The 16,582-nt window shown below is 45.8% G+C and overlaps 1 protein-coding gene across 2 annotated transcripts in view; it reads left to right on the top strand.

Moving 5' to 3' along the window:
- Positions 1-16,582, top strand: part of ABCC1 (ATP binding cassette subfamily C member 1 (ABCC1 blood group)) — a 145,878-nt gene that overhangs the window by 105,964 nt on the left and 23,332 nt on the right. For both annotated transcript variants that reach the window (XM_069734092.1, XM_069734091.1), the window contains 4 exons: positions 1,701-2,011; positions 2,097-2,296; positions 4,389-4,515; positions 14,450-14,551. In XM_069734092.1, coding sequence (XP_069590193.1) covers positions 1,701-2,011; positions 2,097-2,296; positions 4,389-4,515; positions 14,450-14,551 — 740 coding nt within the window. The remainder of the gene's footprint in view (positions 1-1,700; positions 2,012-2,096; positions 2,297-4,388; positions 4,516-14,449; positions 14,552-16,582) is intronic.

Genomic DNA, 16,582 nt, shown 5'->3' with positions numbered 1-16,582 from the left:
AGTAGGAGGTAAATGTAAATATATGTACCGCTGGATAAAAGCAGGTTTTTTACAAATTATAAATAATTTATAGAAGTAAACCACAACCAAGATGGCGCTGCGGCACGGATGGGAGCCGAGTGCGCATGCGCAAGTGGAAGGTCACTATAGGGGACTTTGTATTGGCTAACAGGCTATGACTGAGTGCTGTGACGCTAGGACATGCGCAGTAAGGAGAAAGGAACGCCGATAATGGCGTCTTGTGTCCTCCATGTGGTGTGCACTGTGGGCGGCAGGGGAAGGTAACCTTATAGATATGAAATATTAATAACATATGATGAGTACATGAAATAATGAATAGAAAGAGGTATAGAATAAGAGAGACAAAAATCTGTGTGAGGATATATAATAGTATTGTACACTAGCACTATGCACTTTAATGATGGCACGAAGAATATATTTATATACACATTTGAATTTTTATGTATGAAGTACATAAGTTTTACTGAATAATTATGTAAATGGTTGTAGATTATGTCTATAAAAACACTGCTATTGGTACCACTCACTGCTTGAAAAAGGCTCAGTGTGAGCCGAAACGTCGCACAGAGATGTGGGCTGAATAAACCTCACTGTCTTCACCCTGACAAGGATTTGGAGTGCTGCCTTCTTTTTCTTCTTTTTGTATATTTTTGGGTAGAGGATTGGACTACTCTACTCAGGAGGCCTGGCACCCGCTGGTGAGCAATTGTGCTGTTCCAATTCTATTTTCTATATATATATTTATATTTATGTTTTTTCATTTACCACACATCTAGATAAATTCCTTGAGGGGTCTAGTTTCCAAAATGGTTTCACTTGTGGGAAGTTTCCACTGTTAAGGCACATCAGGGGCTCTCCAAACTCAACATGGCATCTGCTATTGATTCCAGTCAACTGGCGCTCCTTCCTTTCTGAACTCTGCCATGCGCCCAAACAGTAGTTTTTCCCCACATATGGGATATCTGTGTACTCAGGAGAAATAGCACAACAGATTTTGAAGTCAATTTTCTATTGTTACCCTTGTGAAAGTAAAACACAATTTTTGCTGAAAAAAAAAAAAAAGTTAATGTTCATTATATCCTTCCACATTGCTTCAGTTCCTGTGAATCACATGAAGGGTTAACAAACTTCTTTAATGTGGTTTTGAGCACTTTGAGGGGTGCGTTTTTTTAAATTGGTGTCAGTTTTAGGCATTTGCTGACCCCTCAGTCACTTCAAATGTAATGTCCCTAAAAAAAAAAAAAATTGGAAAAATGAGAAATTTTTAACCCTTAACTTCCTAACAATTTTTTTTTTAAATTGTGCTGATGAAAACTAGATATGTGGGAAATGATATTTATTAACTATTCTGTGGCATCATTTTTATGCCCTTAAATCAGAGTTAAGTTTGAAAATTGCAAAATTTTCACTTTTCTGCAAATTTCAGATTTTTTTTTTTTCACAAATAGATGCACGTCAAATAGAAGAATTGTAAAATTTTGCCCCATCATGAAGGTGAAAACAGGCTCATGGGTGAAGGGGTTGAAGATATATTTTTGAAAATGTAAGGGTTTTTTTGGCAAAAATTTCTGCAACTGAAACTAGGATTTTCTCATGTGAATGGGATCATTTATGCGGGAAGTACAATAATGATTTTGTTTTTACTATTGGGGAGATGTGAACAAGGTGTTTTATTGCAGGCATCGCTGTCTTTGGATACTCTACGACGGTTTCACTAGGGGGCGTCCTTGCCTCCCGCTATCTCCACATGGACCTGCTCCACAATGTCCTCCGCTTTCCTATGGGATTCTTTGAACGGACACCAAGCGGGAATCTTGTAAATCGTTTCTCCAAGGAGATGGACACGATTGACTCCATGATTCCACAGATCATCAAGATGTTCATGGGATCATTATTCAATGTGATCGGAGCGTGCATCATCATTCTCCTGGCAACCCCAATAGTCGCAGTGATGATTCCACCGTTGGGTCTACTCTACTTTTTTGTACAGGTGAGTACTAGTCAGGGATGATGATTGTTTTTGGTAGAACAATTTCTTCTAATGTTCCTTTTTTTTTCCCCCTTTCCATTTTTAGAGGTTTTATGTAGCAACATCCCGACAGCTGAAGAGATTAGAGTCAGTCAGCCGATCTCCAGTTTATTCCCACTTCAATGAGACCCTATTAGGTGCCAGTGTGATCCGGGCATTTGGGGAGCAGAAACAGTTCATCCAGATTAGTGACTTCAGAGTGGACGAGAATCAGAGGGCATATTACCCCAGCATTGTCTCCAACCGGTATGTCCCAACCATTGTTCTCTATGCTATGTTCACACAGTAGGGATGAGCAAGCGTGCTGGGATAAGGTGTTATCTGAGCATGCTCGGGTGCCAACAGACTCTCTTCGGCATGCTTTTGAATACTATGTTTGAGTCCCTGCGGCTGCATGTCTCGTGGCTGTTCGGCAATCACTGCATGTGCTGTGGCTGTTGACATTCATCCGCGGGGACTTGAACATAGTTTTTGAGCACGCTGAAGTCTCTGATAGCACCCGAGCATGCTCTGATAATACCTTTGCTCATCACTAGCGCACAGTATTTTTGCAGAGTTTTCAGCGCAGATTCTGAGCAGAGCCTCCAGGTTTTTGAAGAGGATTTTCCGCTTAGTTTCTGCTCCAGAAACTCAGCAAAAAGATTTGCGTGCAAAAAAATTCCTACGTTTTATTGTATTTTTAATGTTGGACATTTATGGCCCATTTGGAACTCACGTATGAGAACAGGGGTCCTGTCCTGTCTGATAAGGTGGCCGCTGTATCGAGAAGAATGAATGAAGAGGTGGTGGTCGCACTTCTGTGTAGCTCTCTACGTTGATGGGGTTGTCAACTTTTGGGAACAATGTATTTGGGGGGTTTAAAATTATTTTTGCAATTGGGTTTTATGAAATCTTGTGTAATACAGTGCTCTGCAATATGCTGGATGTATGTAACAATGTCGGCGATGTGCCAGCCAGTGACGCTCACTCAGACATTAGTTTCTGAATTCCGCCCTGCACACCTGTGACGTCACTAGCTACAGGCTCTGGTCAAGGCAAAAAGGGAGCGTTAATGTTCCTATCCGACGCGTATTGTCCTCCATCGTCGGGGATCACTGATGGGTGAGGCTCATCAGACTAATGTTGATCATGGGAGGTTTTTAGCGCATGGCAACATATTGGTTGTAATGAGCACTGGTTTTACACACGTGGACGAGAAGTACGTCAGCCTACGCAACATTAAGCCTCTGTTTATAAGTGGCAGCGCTAATGCATTAATTTAACTTTTTTTATTAAATCTTTGAACCGTTTGTTCCGGGAAACAAAAACATTCATCCTGTCTGTGGTCATAAATCAACTGCAAGGAGCTCAGAAAGACCAGACCTAGTAGACTGCGTATAGGTGTCCGCCTCCAGTAGGCGTACACGGCCGAAAATGATGCACGTCGGAGCGCACGATGGCTCTGCCAGCACCATTGTAGTCTATGGGCTTGTCGGCACATACACCCGAGTCTCGTCTCGTTTTTTTTGGTGGAGGGGGGGTTCGGAAGCAAGCCCCAACGGAGCCACTGAACTGGTGCCTGCGTTACAAACTCTCCCATCAGACTCTAAGTACTAAGTCACTGATGGATTCTCAGTTAACTCATTCCACAGCCATTAGTAGACCGTGCAAACCATAGGCTATAGAAGGCAAACTGTGCAGAAAAAAAAAACATTTTATCAAAAGAAATTGCAAAAAAATGAATTTTAGCCCCAAATACATTAATTTAAATAAAGAAGAAACTGTTTCCAAAGGTGGACAACCCGTCTAAGTTCAGTGGAGGTAACAGACTCCTGCTGTTTTCCTTCTTAGGTTAGTAGACTAGAGTCCTGAATGCGGAGCCTCCTGCAGAATTATTTTATACCATGTATTCAATTATGATTTTCTAATTATATTAAAAAAGGAATCTGTCACCAGGTTTGGCTGCCTCATCTTAGAGCTGCGTAATGTAAGAAAGGAGACCCTGATTCCAGTAATGTGTCACAGAGTTTGTAGATGTAGCAGAGCTCAGGAAGCTGACCTTTGTGGCCCATACCACAGCTTTCTGTGTACATTGTATAGTGACAGTGAGCTACTAATCAGTACAGGGGGCGGAGTTGGACCAGGATTCAGGAGGGCACCAGTCTGGAAGTGATAATCTCCTTGCTGATAAAACACCCATTGTATTGAAACAGCACACAGTCTAATAAGTGACACATCCCTGAGATCAAGGTCTCATCCCTTACCTCGTGCTGTCCTCAGATTACATAGCTAAAACTTGCTGACAGATTCCATTTAAATAGCCCTATATTCAGTTCTGTACCGTCTTCTCTGTTCTCAGGTGGTTGGCGATAAGACTGGAATTTGTAGGAAACTGTATAGTCCTCTTTGCCTCCCTGTTTGCTGTCATATCGAGGTTTACGCTCAGCCCTGGATTAGTCGGACTCTCCGTTTCTTATGCGTTACAGGTAAAACCATTACAATCGCCTCTGCCATATAGTTCGGTTTTATTGGAGAAGTCCATTCTATATAATTATCCTATCTATCGCTAACATGGTGAGGTTAGGTTCTGCCAGTCCAGTGAGTCCGTATGTGCTCAATGCACCTGCTTGGTGTCATGGTGAATCTCTAGTGCTATTTAAACTGATTCCTGCCACTTTTATTATAATCCTCCGTTTGCTTCTGGTTACATTCTGTATATACGACAGGGCATTTTTGGCTTTGACAATGTAGCATTTGGGATGATTGATGGCGGTGTGTGCTCAGGATGTAATCCTCAGGGGTCTGAACAGGACGGACAATGTAAATCAGCAGCAATCCATGTAAGATGCCACAACAGCTCAACGATCAATCAATGGAAAAAGATGGTGAATAATAGAATAGTGTATGAGAATAGGATGTATAGGAATAGAGGAATCGCCTCTGACGCACTCCTCTCCCAATGATTTAACTTCCTCAATTTCACGTTATAGACCTTGATGGGTTTCCAAACTCATGAGATAAGATTCCTGATACAAATGAACCAATGAGTGTATTGCTATTTCTATCCTCTAATTCATTATGATTTTAATTTTGATAAGTTATTTATGGTCCTTACAAACGGACAAGTGCAGTGTTCTAAAGGTTCAAAATAGTGCCTTGCGAAAGTATTCGACCCCCTGGAACTTTTCAACCTTTTCCCACAGATCATGCTTCAAACATAAAGATACCAAATGTAAATTTTTGGTGAAGAATCAACAAGTGGAACACAATTGTGAAGTTGAACAAAATGTATAGGTTATTTTAAATTTTTGTGGAAAATCAAAAACTGAAAAGTGGGGCGTGCAATATTATTCGGCCCCTTTAACTTAATACTCTGTTGCGCCGCTTTTTGCTGCGATTACAGCTGCAAGTCGCTTGGGGTATGTCTCTATCAGTTTTGTACATCCAGAGACTGCCAAGGAAGAATGGGCAAGAATTTCAAACAGCTCGAGCTCAGTGAGGTTTGAAGGAGATTGTTTGTGAACAGCAGTTTTCAGCTGTTTCCACAGATTCTCGATTGGATTGAGGTCTGGACTCTGACTTGGCCATTCTAACACCTGGATACATTTATTTGTGAACCATTCCATTGTAGATTTTGCTTTGTTTGGGATAATTGTCTTGTTGGAAGTCAAACCTCCGTCCCAGTCTCAGGTCTTTTGCAGACTCAAACAGGTTTTCTTCATGAATGGTCCTGTATTTGGCTCCATCCATCTGCCCATCAATTTTAACCATCTTCCCTGTCCCTGCTGAAGAAAAGCAAGCCCAAACCATGATGCTGCCACCACCATGTTTAACAGTGGGGATGGTGTGTTCAGGGTGATGAGCTGTGTTGCCTTTACGCCAAACATCTCGTTTGGCATTGTTGCCAAAAAGTTCAATTTTGGTTTCTTCTGACCAGAGCACCTTCTTCCACATGTTTGGTGTGTCTCCCAGGTGGCTTGTTGCAAACTTTAAACCACACTTTTATGGATATCTTTGAGAAATGGCTTTCTTCTTGCCACTCTTCCATAAAGGCCAGATTTGCGCAGTGTACGACTGATTGTTGTCCTATGGACAGACTGTCCCACCGCAGCTGTAGATCTCTGCAGTTCATCCAGCGTGATCATGGGCCTCTTGGCTGCATCTCTGATCAGTCTTCTCCTTGTTTGAGATGAAAGTTTAGAGAGACGGCCGGGTCTTGGTAGATTTGCAGTGGTATGATACTCCTTCCATTTCAATATGATCACTTGCACAGTGCTCCTTGGGATGTTTAAAGTTTTGGAAATCATTTTGTATCCAAATCCGGCTATAAACTTCTCCACAACAGTATCACAGACCTGCCTGTTGTGTTCCTTGGTCTTCATGATGCTCTCTGTGCTTGAAACAGAACCCTGAGACTATCACAGAGCAGGTGCATTTATACGGAGACTTGATTACACAGGTGGATTATATTTATCGTCATTAGGCATTTAGGACAACATTGGATCATTCAGAGAACCACAATGAACTTCTGGAGTGAGTTTGCTGCACTGAAAGTAAAGTGGCCGAATAATATTGCACGCCCCACTCTTCAGTTTTTGAATTTCCACAAAAATTTAAAATAACCAATAAATTTCATTCAACTTCACAATTGTGTTCCACTTGTTGTTGAAATCCCATGAAGAAGAATAAATGGCAGCAACACTTCTGGTGTTTGTGATAAATAACCTTAGTCCTTAATTTCTCAAAGAATTGCATGGACAAGGTGGTATGTGCTGGACCCGTGGAAGCGTGAACAACGCGAAACGGCCGTCGTCCTGTCCTATTTTGCCTGCATAACCTGCATGTATCCTACCCGTACCACCTTGTCCATGCAATTCTTTGAGAAATAAAGGACAAAGGTTATTTATCAGAAACACCGGAAGTGTTGCTGCTATTTCTTCTTCTTCATGGGATTTCTTCATGTGTTTTCTTCAGCAAGCACCTTCAACAATGTGAATGTATCACTGAAATGTGTCTGTGATTTGGAGTCCACCCTGTGATACCAGTGGGTAAATTGCGCTTCTCCGTGCCATTCACTTTTTCTTGTTTTGGATTCCACTTGTTGTTGATTCTTCACCAAAAATTTACATTTGGTATCTTTGTTTGAAGCATGATATGTGGGAAAAGGTTGAAAAGTTCAAGGGGCCGAATACTTTCGCAAAGCACTGTATATAGTTACACATTTAACATATTCTAACATGTTAGTAATATGTTATTTAAAATATGATGTAATACAATTGTGTGAAAATGTTTGCCCCCCCCCCCCTTCCTGATTTCTTGTTCTTTTGCATTTGTCAAGCTTAAATGTTTCCGATCAACAAACAAATGGAAATATTAGACAAAGATAACACACGTAAACACAAAATGCAGTTTCTCCTTCGCTTCATTGGGGGACACGGCCCATGGGTGTATGCTGCTGCCACTAGGAGGCTGACACTAAGTGATACAAAGGAAGTTAGCTCCTCCCCTGCAGTATACACCCTCCTGCTGGCTCTCGGCTCCTCCCCTGCAGTATACACCCTCCTGCTGGCTCTCGGCTCCTCCCCTGCAGTATACACCCTCCTGCTGGCTCTCAGCTCCTTCCCTGCAGTATACACCCTCCTGCTGGCTCTCGGCTCCTCCCCTGCAGTATACACCCTCCTGCTGGCTCTCGGCTCCTCCCCTGCAGTATACACCCTCCTGCTGGCTCTCGGCTCCTCCCCTGCAGTATACACCCTCCTGCTGGCTCTCGGCTCCTCCCCTGCAGTATACACCCTCCTGCTGGCTCTCGGCTCCTCCCCTGCAGTATACACCCTCCTGCTGGCTCTCGGCTCCTCCCCTGCAGTATACACCCTCCTGCTGGCTCTCGGCTCCTCCCCTGCAGTATACACCCTCCTGCTGGCTCTCGGCTCCTCCCCTGCAGTATACACCCTCCTGCTGGCTCTCGGCTCCTCCCCTGCAGTATACACCCTCCTGCTGGCTCTCAGCTAACCAGTTCTTGCCTAGTGTCCATAGGAGGCACACGGACGGTTCTGCTATTCAGACCCAAAACTCTTTATTTACATTTTTGATTTTACTTTCTACAACTAAGGGGCGTCGGATCCTTTCAAGGTTCAGATCTCTCCAAACCATCAATAGGCGAGCACGGAGAGTGTCGCCTCTCTGTACCCTCTCCTGCGACATGCCACGCCTGAGCTGATTCTTAGGGGCGACTGAGCCTTTCAAGGGTACTGATGTCCCCACCACCCTGAACATATGAGCACATGGAGTGTCACCTCCACGTACCCTCTTCCGCAGCCAGGCCTATTGCTGGACATTTAGCGCTGTCCCATCCTAGGTGATTAACCCTTTGGATCTACAGAGGCCCACTTCGTGGCATCCAAGCAGCCCCCACTGCACCACCACTGTTAAAGCGGATGGTACAAGGAGGCGGACAGTCCCTCTCCACCTCCCTATTAGAGATGGTGGATTGAGGGTGATCCCTTTATCCCAAGACCAGCAGCAGCAGCAAGGAGACTTCAGCACCTGGCGCACACAGCTGGGTTACCTGCCACCCAGCAGCTTCTCCGGGTAAGTGCTGGGGCTGGAGGGCTCTGGACAGGCTGTCTGGGGCAACGCTGGCAAGGGGGCTCATTCTGGCAGCGAGGGTGCCGAAAAATTTAGCCCCCGGCTTCGGCCGATGTGTAGGTTCCCGGAAGCCGCACCCACCCACTTTTCTGGCGCTTCTTGCCTGGGACAGGAGTGCTCACTTTTCTCGCCCCCTTCCCCCCCACTTCTCTTCCTGGAAATGCTCCCGCCGGCTGCAAAGGCGCAATGACAGTAACCCAATGTTTACCATGGTTACCATCGTAAAAGTAAAAAAAACAAACACTACATACTTACCTTCCGCTGTCTGTCCCCGGCGCTGTGCTTTCCTGCACTCACTGTGAGCACAGCGGCCGGAAAGCAGAGCGGTGACGTCACCGCTCTGCTTTCCGGCTGGCCGTCGCTGACACAGGATGCAGGAGGAGTGCAGAGAAGCAGAGCGCCGGGGACAGACAGCTGAAGGTAAGTATGTAGTTTGTTTTTTTTACTTTTACGCTGGTAACCAGGGTAAACATCGGGTTACTAAGCGTGGCCCTGCGCTTAGTAACCCGATGTTTACCCTGGTTACCAGTGAAGACCTCGCTGAATCGGCGTCACACACACCGATCCAGCGATGTCTGCAGGGAGTCCAGCGACGAAATAAAGTTCTGGACTTTCTGCAGCGACCAACGATGGCACAGCAGGGGCCTGATCGCTGCTGCGTGTCAAACACAACGATATCGCTAGCCAGGACGCTGCAACGTCACTGATCGCTAGCGATATCGTTGTGAAGTTGTTTAGTGTGAAGGTACCTTTATTTAATTTGCAAAGCCTGCGACCTCAAATGCATTCAGGAGCTCTCCGCTGCCCCAATCCCAGTGTACCTAGTTCCCCTGAGTGGGCTGCGTCACTGAAGCAATCTGGCTTCTCTGGCCAAGGAGATTGAATCCCTCCGTGATTCCTCTGTGGATCGGAGCGTGAGCAGGTCTGATATAAATGGATAGTCTCCTACACACGAGTCATCGGCTAGCAGGGGCCGCAAGTATTCTAGAAACATACAGGTGTCTAGAAATCAGATCCGTGGTATGATTACCCGAGCAATTTCAGGCCTTGGCGTCCGTGAGCTCTGTTTCCTGGTCTCCCTCACCAGAGATTTGCAGAACATGACTGAGTTTAAATTGGATGTTTTCCTGGATCTACACTCACCAGAGTTCAAGAAAATGGGGGACTCGCTTATTGAGGCCGTCAATCAGACTCTAAAGGTTGACGAGGATTGCGGTTCTGTCCCAGAACACAGTGCCCTTCAAGAGGACTAATCACTAGTGATGAGCGAGTATACTCGTTGCTCGGGTTTTCCCGAGCATGCTCGAGTGACCTCCCAAGTATTTATGACTGCTCGGAGATTTAGTTTTCCTTGCAGCAGCTGAATGATTTACAGCTACTAGCGTACTTGATTACATGTGGGGATTCCCTAGCAACCAGGCAACCCCCACATGTATTCAGCCTGGCTAGTAGCTGTAAATCATTCAACTGCCGCATGAAAACTAAATCTCCGAGGAGTCATAAATACTCGGAGGTCACCTGAGCGTTCTCTGGAAAGCCCGAGCAACAAGTACTCGCCCATTACTACTAATCACCCTCATACAGCATTTACCCGGAGGTCTGGGTTATACGTAACTGGCGCTGAGAGCAACCTGATAAGTGCCTCAAGGTCGGCAGCCTCTTGAGGCGTGGTACCCCCCTGGTTCAGCACATCTGCGGAAAGATTGAGCTGAATCTCCTGCTGTGAACCCGCCAGTATTTGGTCCAGTATTCGGAATCCTTCTGTCCGGGCCGGATGGATCTTCACCCACGGACTGTCAGAGAATCTGGCTCGCTCCGTCTTTGAGGCCTCAGGTTCAGCACTATCCATTGTTTGCCGTGGCTGGGGTAGCTAAAGCCATGGTCTCCTGGACGCCTCTTCGGATGCGGCTAGCTACGCTGCACTAACAGCAGCAAATGCAATCACATAAGGACATTATGGCTCAGTGAATAGAAAACTGACTCTTGTGTGCAAAAAGTCTCTGCGATCTCCTCCTTACCAGAGTGGCTGTTTTATTTAGAGTGAAGCTGGTTCAGCTTGTCTCTGATGCTATGGGAGGAAAGAGCAAATTTCCTCCGCAGCAAGGCTTAGATGATCCTTTTTCGGACACGTCTTTTTGGTGTCAAGAACAAACCCTTCTTCGGACACCATAGATTCACAAAGGGCTCAAGGGGTTCTACTCGAACCTGTTTGAAGTTCGGTCATTACTTTGGCTGCATGGGGTCCTGGGATCAAAATTCCACCATAGTCTATCGGACCTGCAGCACCATTGGGCAACAATCATGGTTAAGTGCTCTGACCCTGAGGCCCCATTGGTTTTCCCTGGAAAGGATACATGTGGTTAACGGGTCATGGGGTATTCTGTGGTACAGCCTCATTTTGCTGGGGCTGGAATCTAGACTGCACCATACTCCCCCGAGCAGGTTTCGTCGCTGTCACAGCCATGGCGTCACTGGTCACAGCGCTACAGTTCCTTCACGATTCAGTCAGGGTCTTCGCCGGCCTGACTCGGATGATTCCTCCATCTCTAATGCAACACGTTCGTTCAGCAGTTAGCACTACAGCCTTGCAGCGCTGGAATCTTGAGTTTGCATGATCCTTGGTGGGATATGATCCCGTCAATAAAATAGGGGCATTTCTAGCATCCATCGACACGGGATGTTTTCCTCGATATTCCGATTTTCACCTCCCTAGACATTCCTGTACTTCACCGTTCCCGAACAGCATTTTCAGTGCACATAGTGCTCTCGAAGGTCATGACGCCCATCATGTCCATCTTGCACTCTCGGGGTGTGATCGTTCTGCCCTACTCAGACGACCTTCTCATCAGGGGTCTGCCCTTCCAGGACTGCGCAATGTGCCTTTGCATCACTGGCGATACTCTTCCTCACCTGAGCTCGCTGAGAAACATATACACGTCTTCCCTCGTTCCAGCCCAGTGGATATCCTTTTTAGGAATGACCCTGGATTCCTCCGAGTGTTAGTGATTCTCCCTCAAGACAAGGTCTGAGCCCTTCAACAAGGAGCCGGCGCACTGAGCCACTCATTCCGTCATTCTATCCGGTTTGCCATAAGGGCACTGGGGAAAAATGGTGGCAGCAATAGAAGTCATTTTTCGTTCAGCTGAATCTCTTTCCCCCTCCCCCTGCATGAACCCTTTCTCCCTCGATCGCCAATGCCGCTAGCCACGGCGGGTCAGACAACCTCTCAGGTGGTGGACAATGATGTCTTTTCTCTTCCAGGAGAAATCCTTTCTTCCGGTTTAATGGCTAGTGGTGACTACCGATGGCAGTCTCCTTGGCTGGGGAGTAGTCTGCCCCAATATTGCTGCGAACAGTAAAGCTGGTGAGTCTTACTATAGCTGCTTGAGGTCTAAAACGGAAAATGCTCCCCCTAGTGGTAATTATATAATTTGTACAAAAAGATATAATATTTTTCATATAGAAATGTTTGCAAACATTGCATTAATACATTTTAATAACCATTTTAAGCCTAATTTCACAAAAAAAACTGCATGAAAACTTGTGGCGCCTTCCCTTTAATAATAAAGACCTTTATTTAAAAATAGGAATTTGTGTACTCACCGTAAAATCCTTTTCTCCGAGCCAATCATTGGGGGACACAGGACCATGGGTGTTATGCTGCTGCCACTAGGAGGTTGACACTAAGTTGAAACAAAGAGTTAACTCCTCCTCTGCAGTGTACACCCTGCTGCTGGCTCCCAGAGAACCAGTTCAGTGCAAAAGCAGTAGGAGATCATTAACATGGAGTACAACACATCAAATTAAAGAAAAATAAGCGCAAGCCAAAAGACTAACAGGGTGGGTGCTGTGTCCCCCGATGATTGGCTCGGAGAAAAGGATTTTACGGTGAGTACACAAAAATCCTTTTTTCTCCATCACCTCATTGGGAACACATCCTTCAAATGGTCCACAGGGAGAATACCCTGTGGACTGAAGAGACAGAAGTTGAACTTTTTGGAAGGTGTATTTCCCTTTACATCTGGAGTAGAAGAAACCGAGAATTTCAAAAAAGGAACATCATACCAATAGTAAAATATGGTGGTGATTTGTGATTGTCTGAGGCTGTTTTGCTGCGTCAGGACCTGGAAGACTTGCTGTGGTAAATGGAACCATGAATTTTGCTGTCTACCAAAAAATCCTGAAGGAAAATGTCCGGCTATCTGTTCGTGACCTCATGCTGAAGCGCACTTGGGTTATGTAGCAGGACAATGATCTGAAACACCCCTTCAAGTCCACCTCTGAATGGCTGAAGAAAAATAAAATTAAGACTTTAGAGTGGCCTAGTCAATGTCCTGACCTCAATCCTATTGAGATTCTGTGGCATGACTTTAAAAAGGCGATTCATGCTCAGAAACCCTCCAATGTGGCTGAACAACAATTCTCCAAACATAGGTGGGCCCAAATTCCTCTAGAGCGTTGTAAAAGACTCATTGCCAGTGATCGCCATGACTTGATTGCAGTTTCTGTTAAGTGTGGCCCAACCAGTTATTAGGTTTAGGGTGCAATTCATTTTTCACACAGAGCCCTATAGGTTTGGATTTCTTTTTCCCTTAAAGGGAACCTGTCACCCCGAAAATCGCGGGTGAGGTAAGCCCACCGGCATCAGGGGCTTATCTACAGCATTCTGTAATGCTGTAGATAAGCCCCCGATGTTACCTGAAAGAGGAGAAAAAGACGTTAGATTATACTCACCCAGGGGCGGTCCCGCTGCTGGGCAGGTCGGATGGGCGTCTCCGGTCCGCTGCGGCGTCTCCTATCTTCATTACAAGACATTCTCTTCTGATCTTCAGCCACGGCTCCGGCGCAGGCGTACTTTGCTCTGCCCTGTTGAGGGCAGAGGATAGTACTGCAGTGCGCAGGCGCCAGAAAGGTCAGAGGCCCGGCGCCTGCGCACTGCAGTACTTTGTCTGCCCTCAACAGGGCAGAGCAAAGTACGCCTGCGCCGGAGCCGTGGCTGAAGATCAGAAGAGAATGTCTTGTAATGAAGATAGGAGACGCCGCAGCGGACCGGAGACGCCCATCCGACCTGACCAGCAGCGGGACCGCCCCTGGGTGAGTATAATCGAACGTCTTTTTCTCCTCTTTCAGGTAACATCGGGGGCTTATCTACAGCATTACAGAATGCTGTAGATAAGCCCCTGATGCCGGTGGGCTTACCTCACCCGCGAATTTCGGGGTGACAGGTTCCCTTTAACAATAAAGACCTTAATTTATAAACTGCATTTTGTGATTACTTGTGTGATCTTTGTCGACTATTTAAATTTGGTGATCTGAAATATTTACGTGTGACGAACATGCAAAAGAATAAGAAATCGGGAAGGGGGCAAACACTGTCTGCCGATATGTCCCTGCTGTCTGCCGATATGTCCCTGCTGTCTGCCGATATGCCCCTGCTGTCTGCCGATATGCCCCTGCTGTCTGCCGATATGCCCCTGCTGTCTGCCAATATGCCCCTGCTGTCTGCCGATATGCCCCTGCTTTCTGCCGATATGCCCCTGCTTTCTGCCGATATGCCTCACACAGCCAACGCTCCAGGGAACAGGTTTGGCCAGCCACCGCTTACGAGGTTACTATGCTGGGTTTGTGCTGATGATCTGATTTACAGAGCTGGCTTTATTCCAAAAGTAGAGCCGAACCCTTTGAAGAATGTATGCACCGACTCGCTCCGTATCCCCCCTGTCCCTCCATAATGTCTTGGAAAATGTTTTTATTTTTTTCAATATTCCTTCCTAGGTGACAACATACCTTAACTGGTTGGTAAGAATGTCATCAGAACTGGAGACAAATATTGTGGCGGTGGAGAGAGTAAAGGAGTATGCAGATCTGGAACAGGAGGTAAAGTGCTCCCGACTACATTACTTTGTTGCCAGATTCAGCAGTAAGGTTGTTTAGGTTGGGGCGTGGGAATGTTCTTAAGTTTGCACAACTCTTTTTTTTTTTTTTTTTTTTTTTTGTCTGGCTAAAAACTAAAACTGATTGATTGCTGATGGATATTTTTTGTTAAATAGGGTCAGTTTTAAAGTGCACAAGTTTTTCATCAATTTGAAATTAATCAAGATATTTGTGTACCTGATCTATTTCAAACCCTGATGGCGGACCACTGCACCACTGGCTGGGCTTACCCTGCAGGGTGTGACTAAGTGGCCACCTTGTTTTAGTCAGAGACTGTGATAGCTAGGATAGGATTAGCCATTAAGGTATCCACCAGGTGCCACGCCAGGTCGGTCCCGGACCTGCAGCATCTGCCCGACGAATCAGAGGCAGAACACTAGGTACAGAGTGCAAAGACAGAGACGTAGTCAGACAGGGCAGGGGCAGGCAGCACAGGATAAAAATACGAAGCTGGGGTCAGGAGCGGAGAGATCAGACAGAATGACTAGTCTCTCCTGTTACCGGCCCCGCTTGTTTAAACGGGAAAACACCTTGACAAGGAATTAGAAGACTGCAAACTCGAACCTAAAAGTTCAGGCAAGGTGTGGAGGGAGGACCTGCTTAATATTTCCCCTGCTGGCAGAGTATAAGCCAGGGAAGCAAATTTCTGCAGGAATTTAACCCTGCCATGTTCTGCAGAGTCTGGCAGCATCTCCAGGTAGCCAGGTGGATAGAGCAGGATGGTGCAGAAGTGTTGGGAATGCTACAAGAGGCAACTCGGTCTAGACTGCCTGACACTGGGAGGAGCAGAGTAGTGAATGCAGTGGGTAGGACCACAAAGAGGTCTGCGAGTTACCGGTGTGGCACAAATGATTAGGCAGAGTTCACATGACCAATCATTTGATTGAAATGAATCCAGCAGTAATCTGTTATCTTAACAGGACAAAAAAGTTGTGCAGTAATATCTTTTTGGTCCACTGAAAAATTGATTGCAACTGGATCGGTTTCCTTTTGAAGTCTGAAAAATTAACCCGTTTGTAACCATTTGTTTTTTGTTCCATTTGAAACGGAGTTGCTTATTTCCTTACAGGATTATTGTCAAACAATTATTGCTAGACATGTTCTCTTAGCAATACTGGCTATATGAACTTTTTGGAAAAGACAAGAAACATTTCCAGGGTATTCTTTAAATAAACAAAGCGTCGTGAAACCTTTTTTTTCTGCCAAGGGTCATTTTGATATTTATAACATCAGTTACAGACCATACAAAATTAATTATCAACTTAAATGGATGCTGACCGTGAGTGAGCAGAAACCGCTGGGCACCCGACTGTCCAACTACTCTTCAGTGCTGTTCGCTCCCCGATGGCGATTTAAACTGTTTTTCTCAGGTTTGGTCCCCAGCGGCTTCTCCCCGCCCGCTGCCTTGGAATGACAGGTCTCTCCTTATACACACTCGCAGGAAGAGACCTGTCATTCAGCCAGATCATTTCAGAGTTAGACATAGAGGGCTGGAATCTCACAGCCACTGTCTGATACTTGCTGCCTGTGGATAAGCAGCATGTATCCGCTGCCAGGTTTCATTTAAAAATGCTGTAATTAGTCAAAGATTTAATTAACTCACCCTTAATGGGATGGCTGGAATTCTCTGTGGTGTGGCGTGTGATGTTAGATGGTATTGATGTTGCTACTTGCAACTGCATTTCCAGGTTTGTGTTGATCTGTTGCTCACGTAACACTTACGGAATTCAAGCAGTTAGAGCTTTGCTGATGCATCATATAGGAGACACCGAGACTGCTGTATGTACATCAGATGGGAGACACCGACTGCTGTGTGTGCGCATCACATGGGAGACAGTTGGACTGCTGTGTGTACACCACAGGGAGTGACTGGGACTGCTGTGTACATTACATGAGACCCTGGGACTGCTCTATGTACATCACATGGGAGACACCGACTTCTGTGTGTACATTACATGGGAGACACTTACTGCT

Source organism: Ranitomeya imitator, chromosome 7 (genome assembly GCF_032444005.1).
Source record: "Ranitomeya imitator isolate aRanImi1 chromosome 7, aRanImi1.pri, whole genome shotgun sequence".
In the NCBI taxonomy this organism is placed as follows: domain Eukaryota; kingdom Metazoa; phylum Chordata; class Amphibia; order Anura; family Dendrobatidae; genus Ranitomeya; species Ranitomeya imitator.
This window is presented reverse-complemented; position numbering and strand designations above follow the sequence as displayed.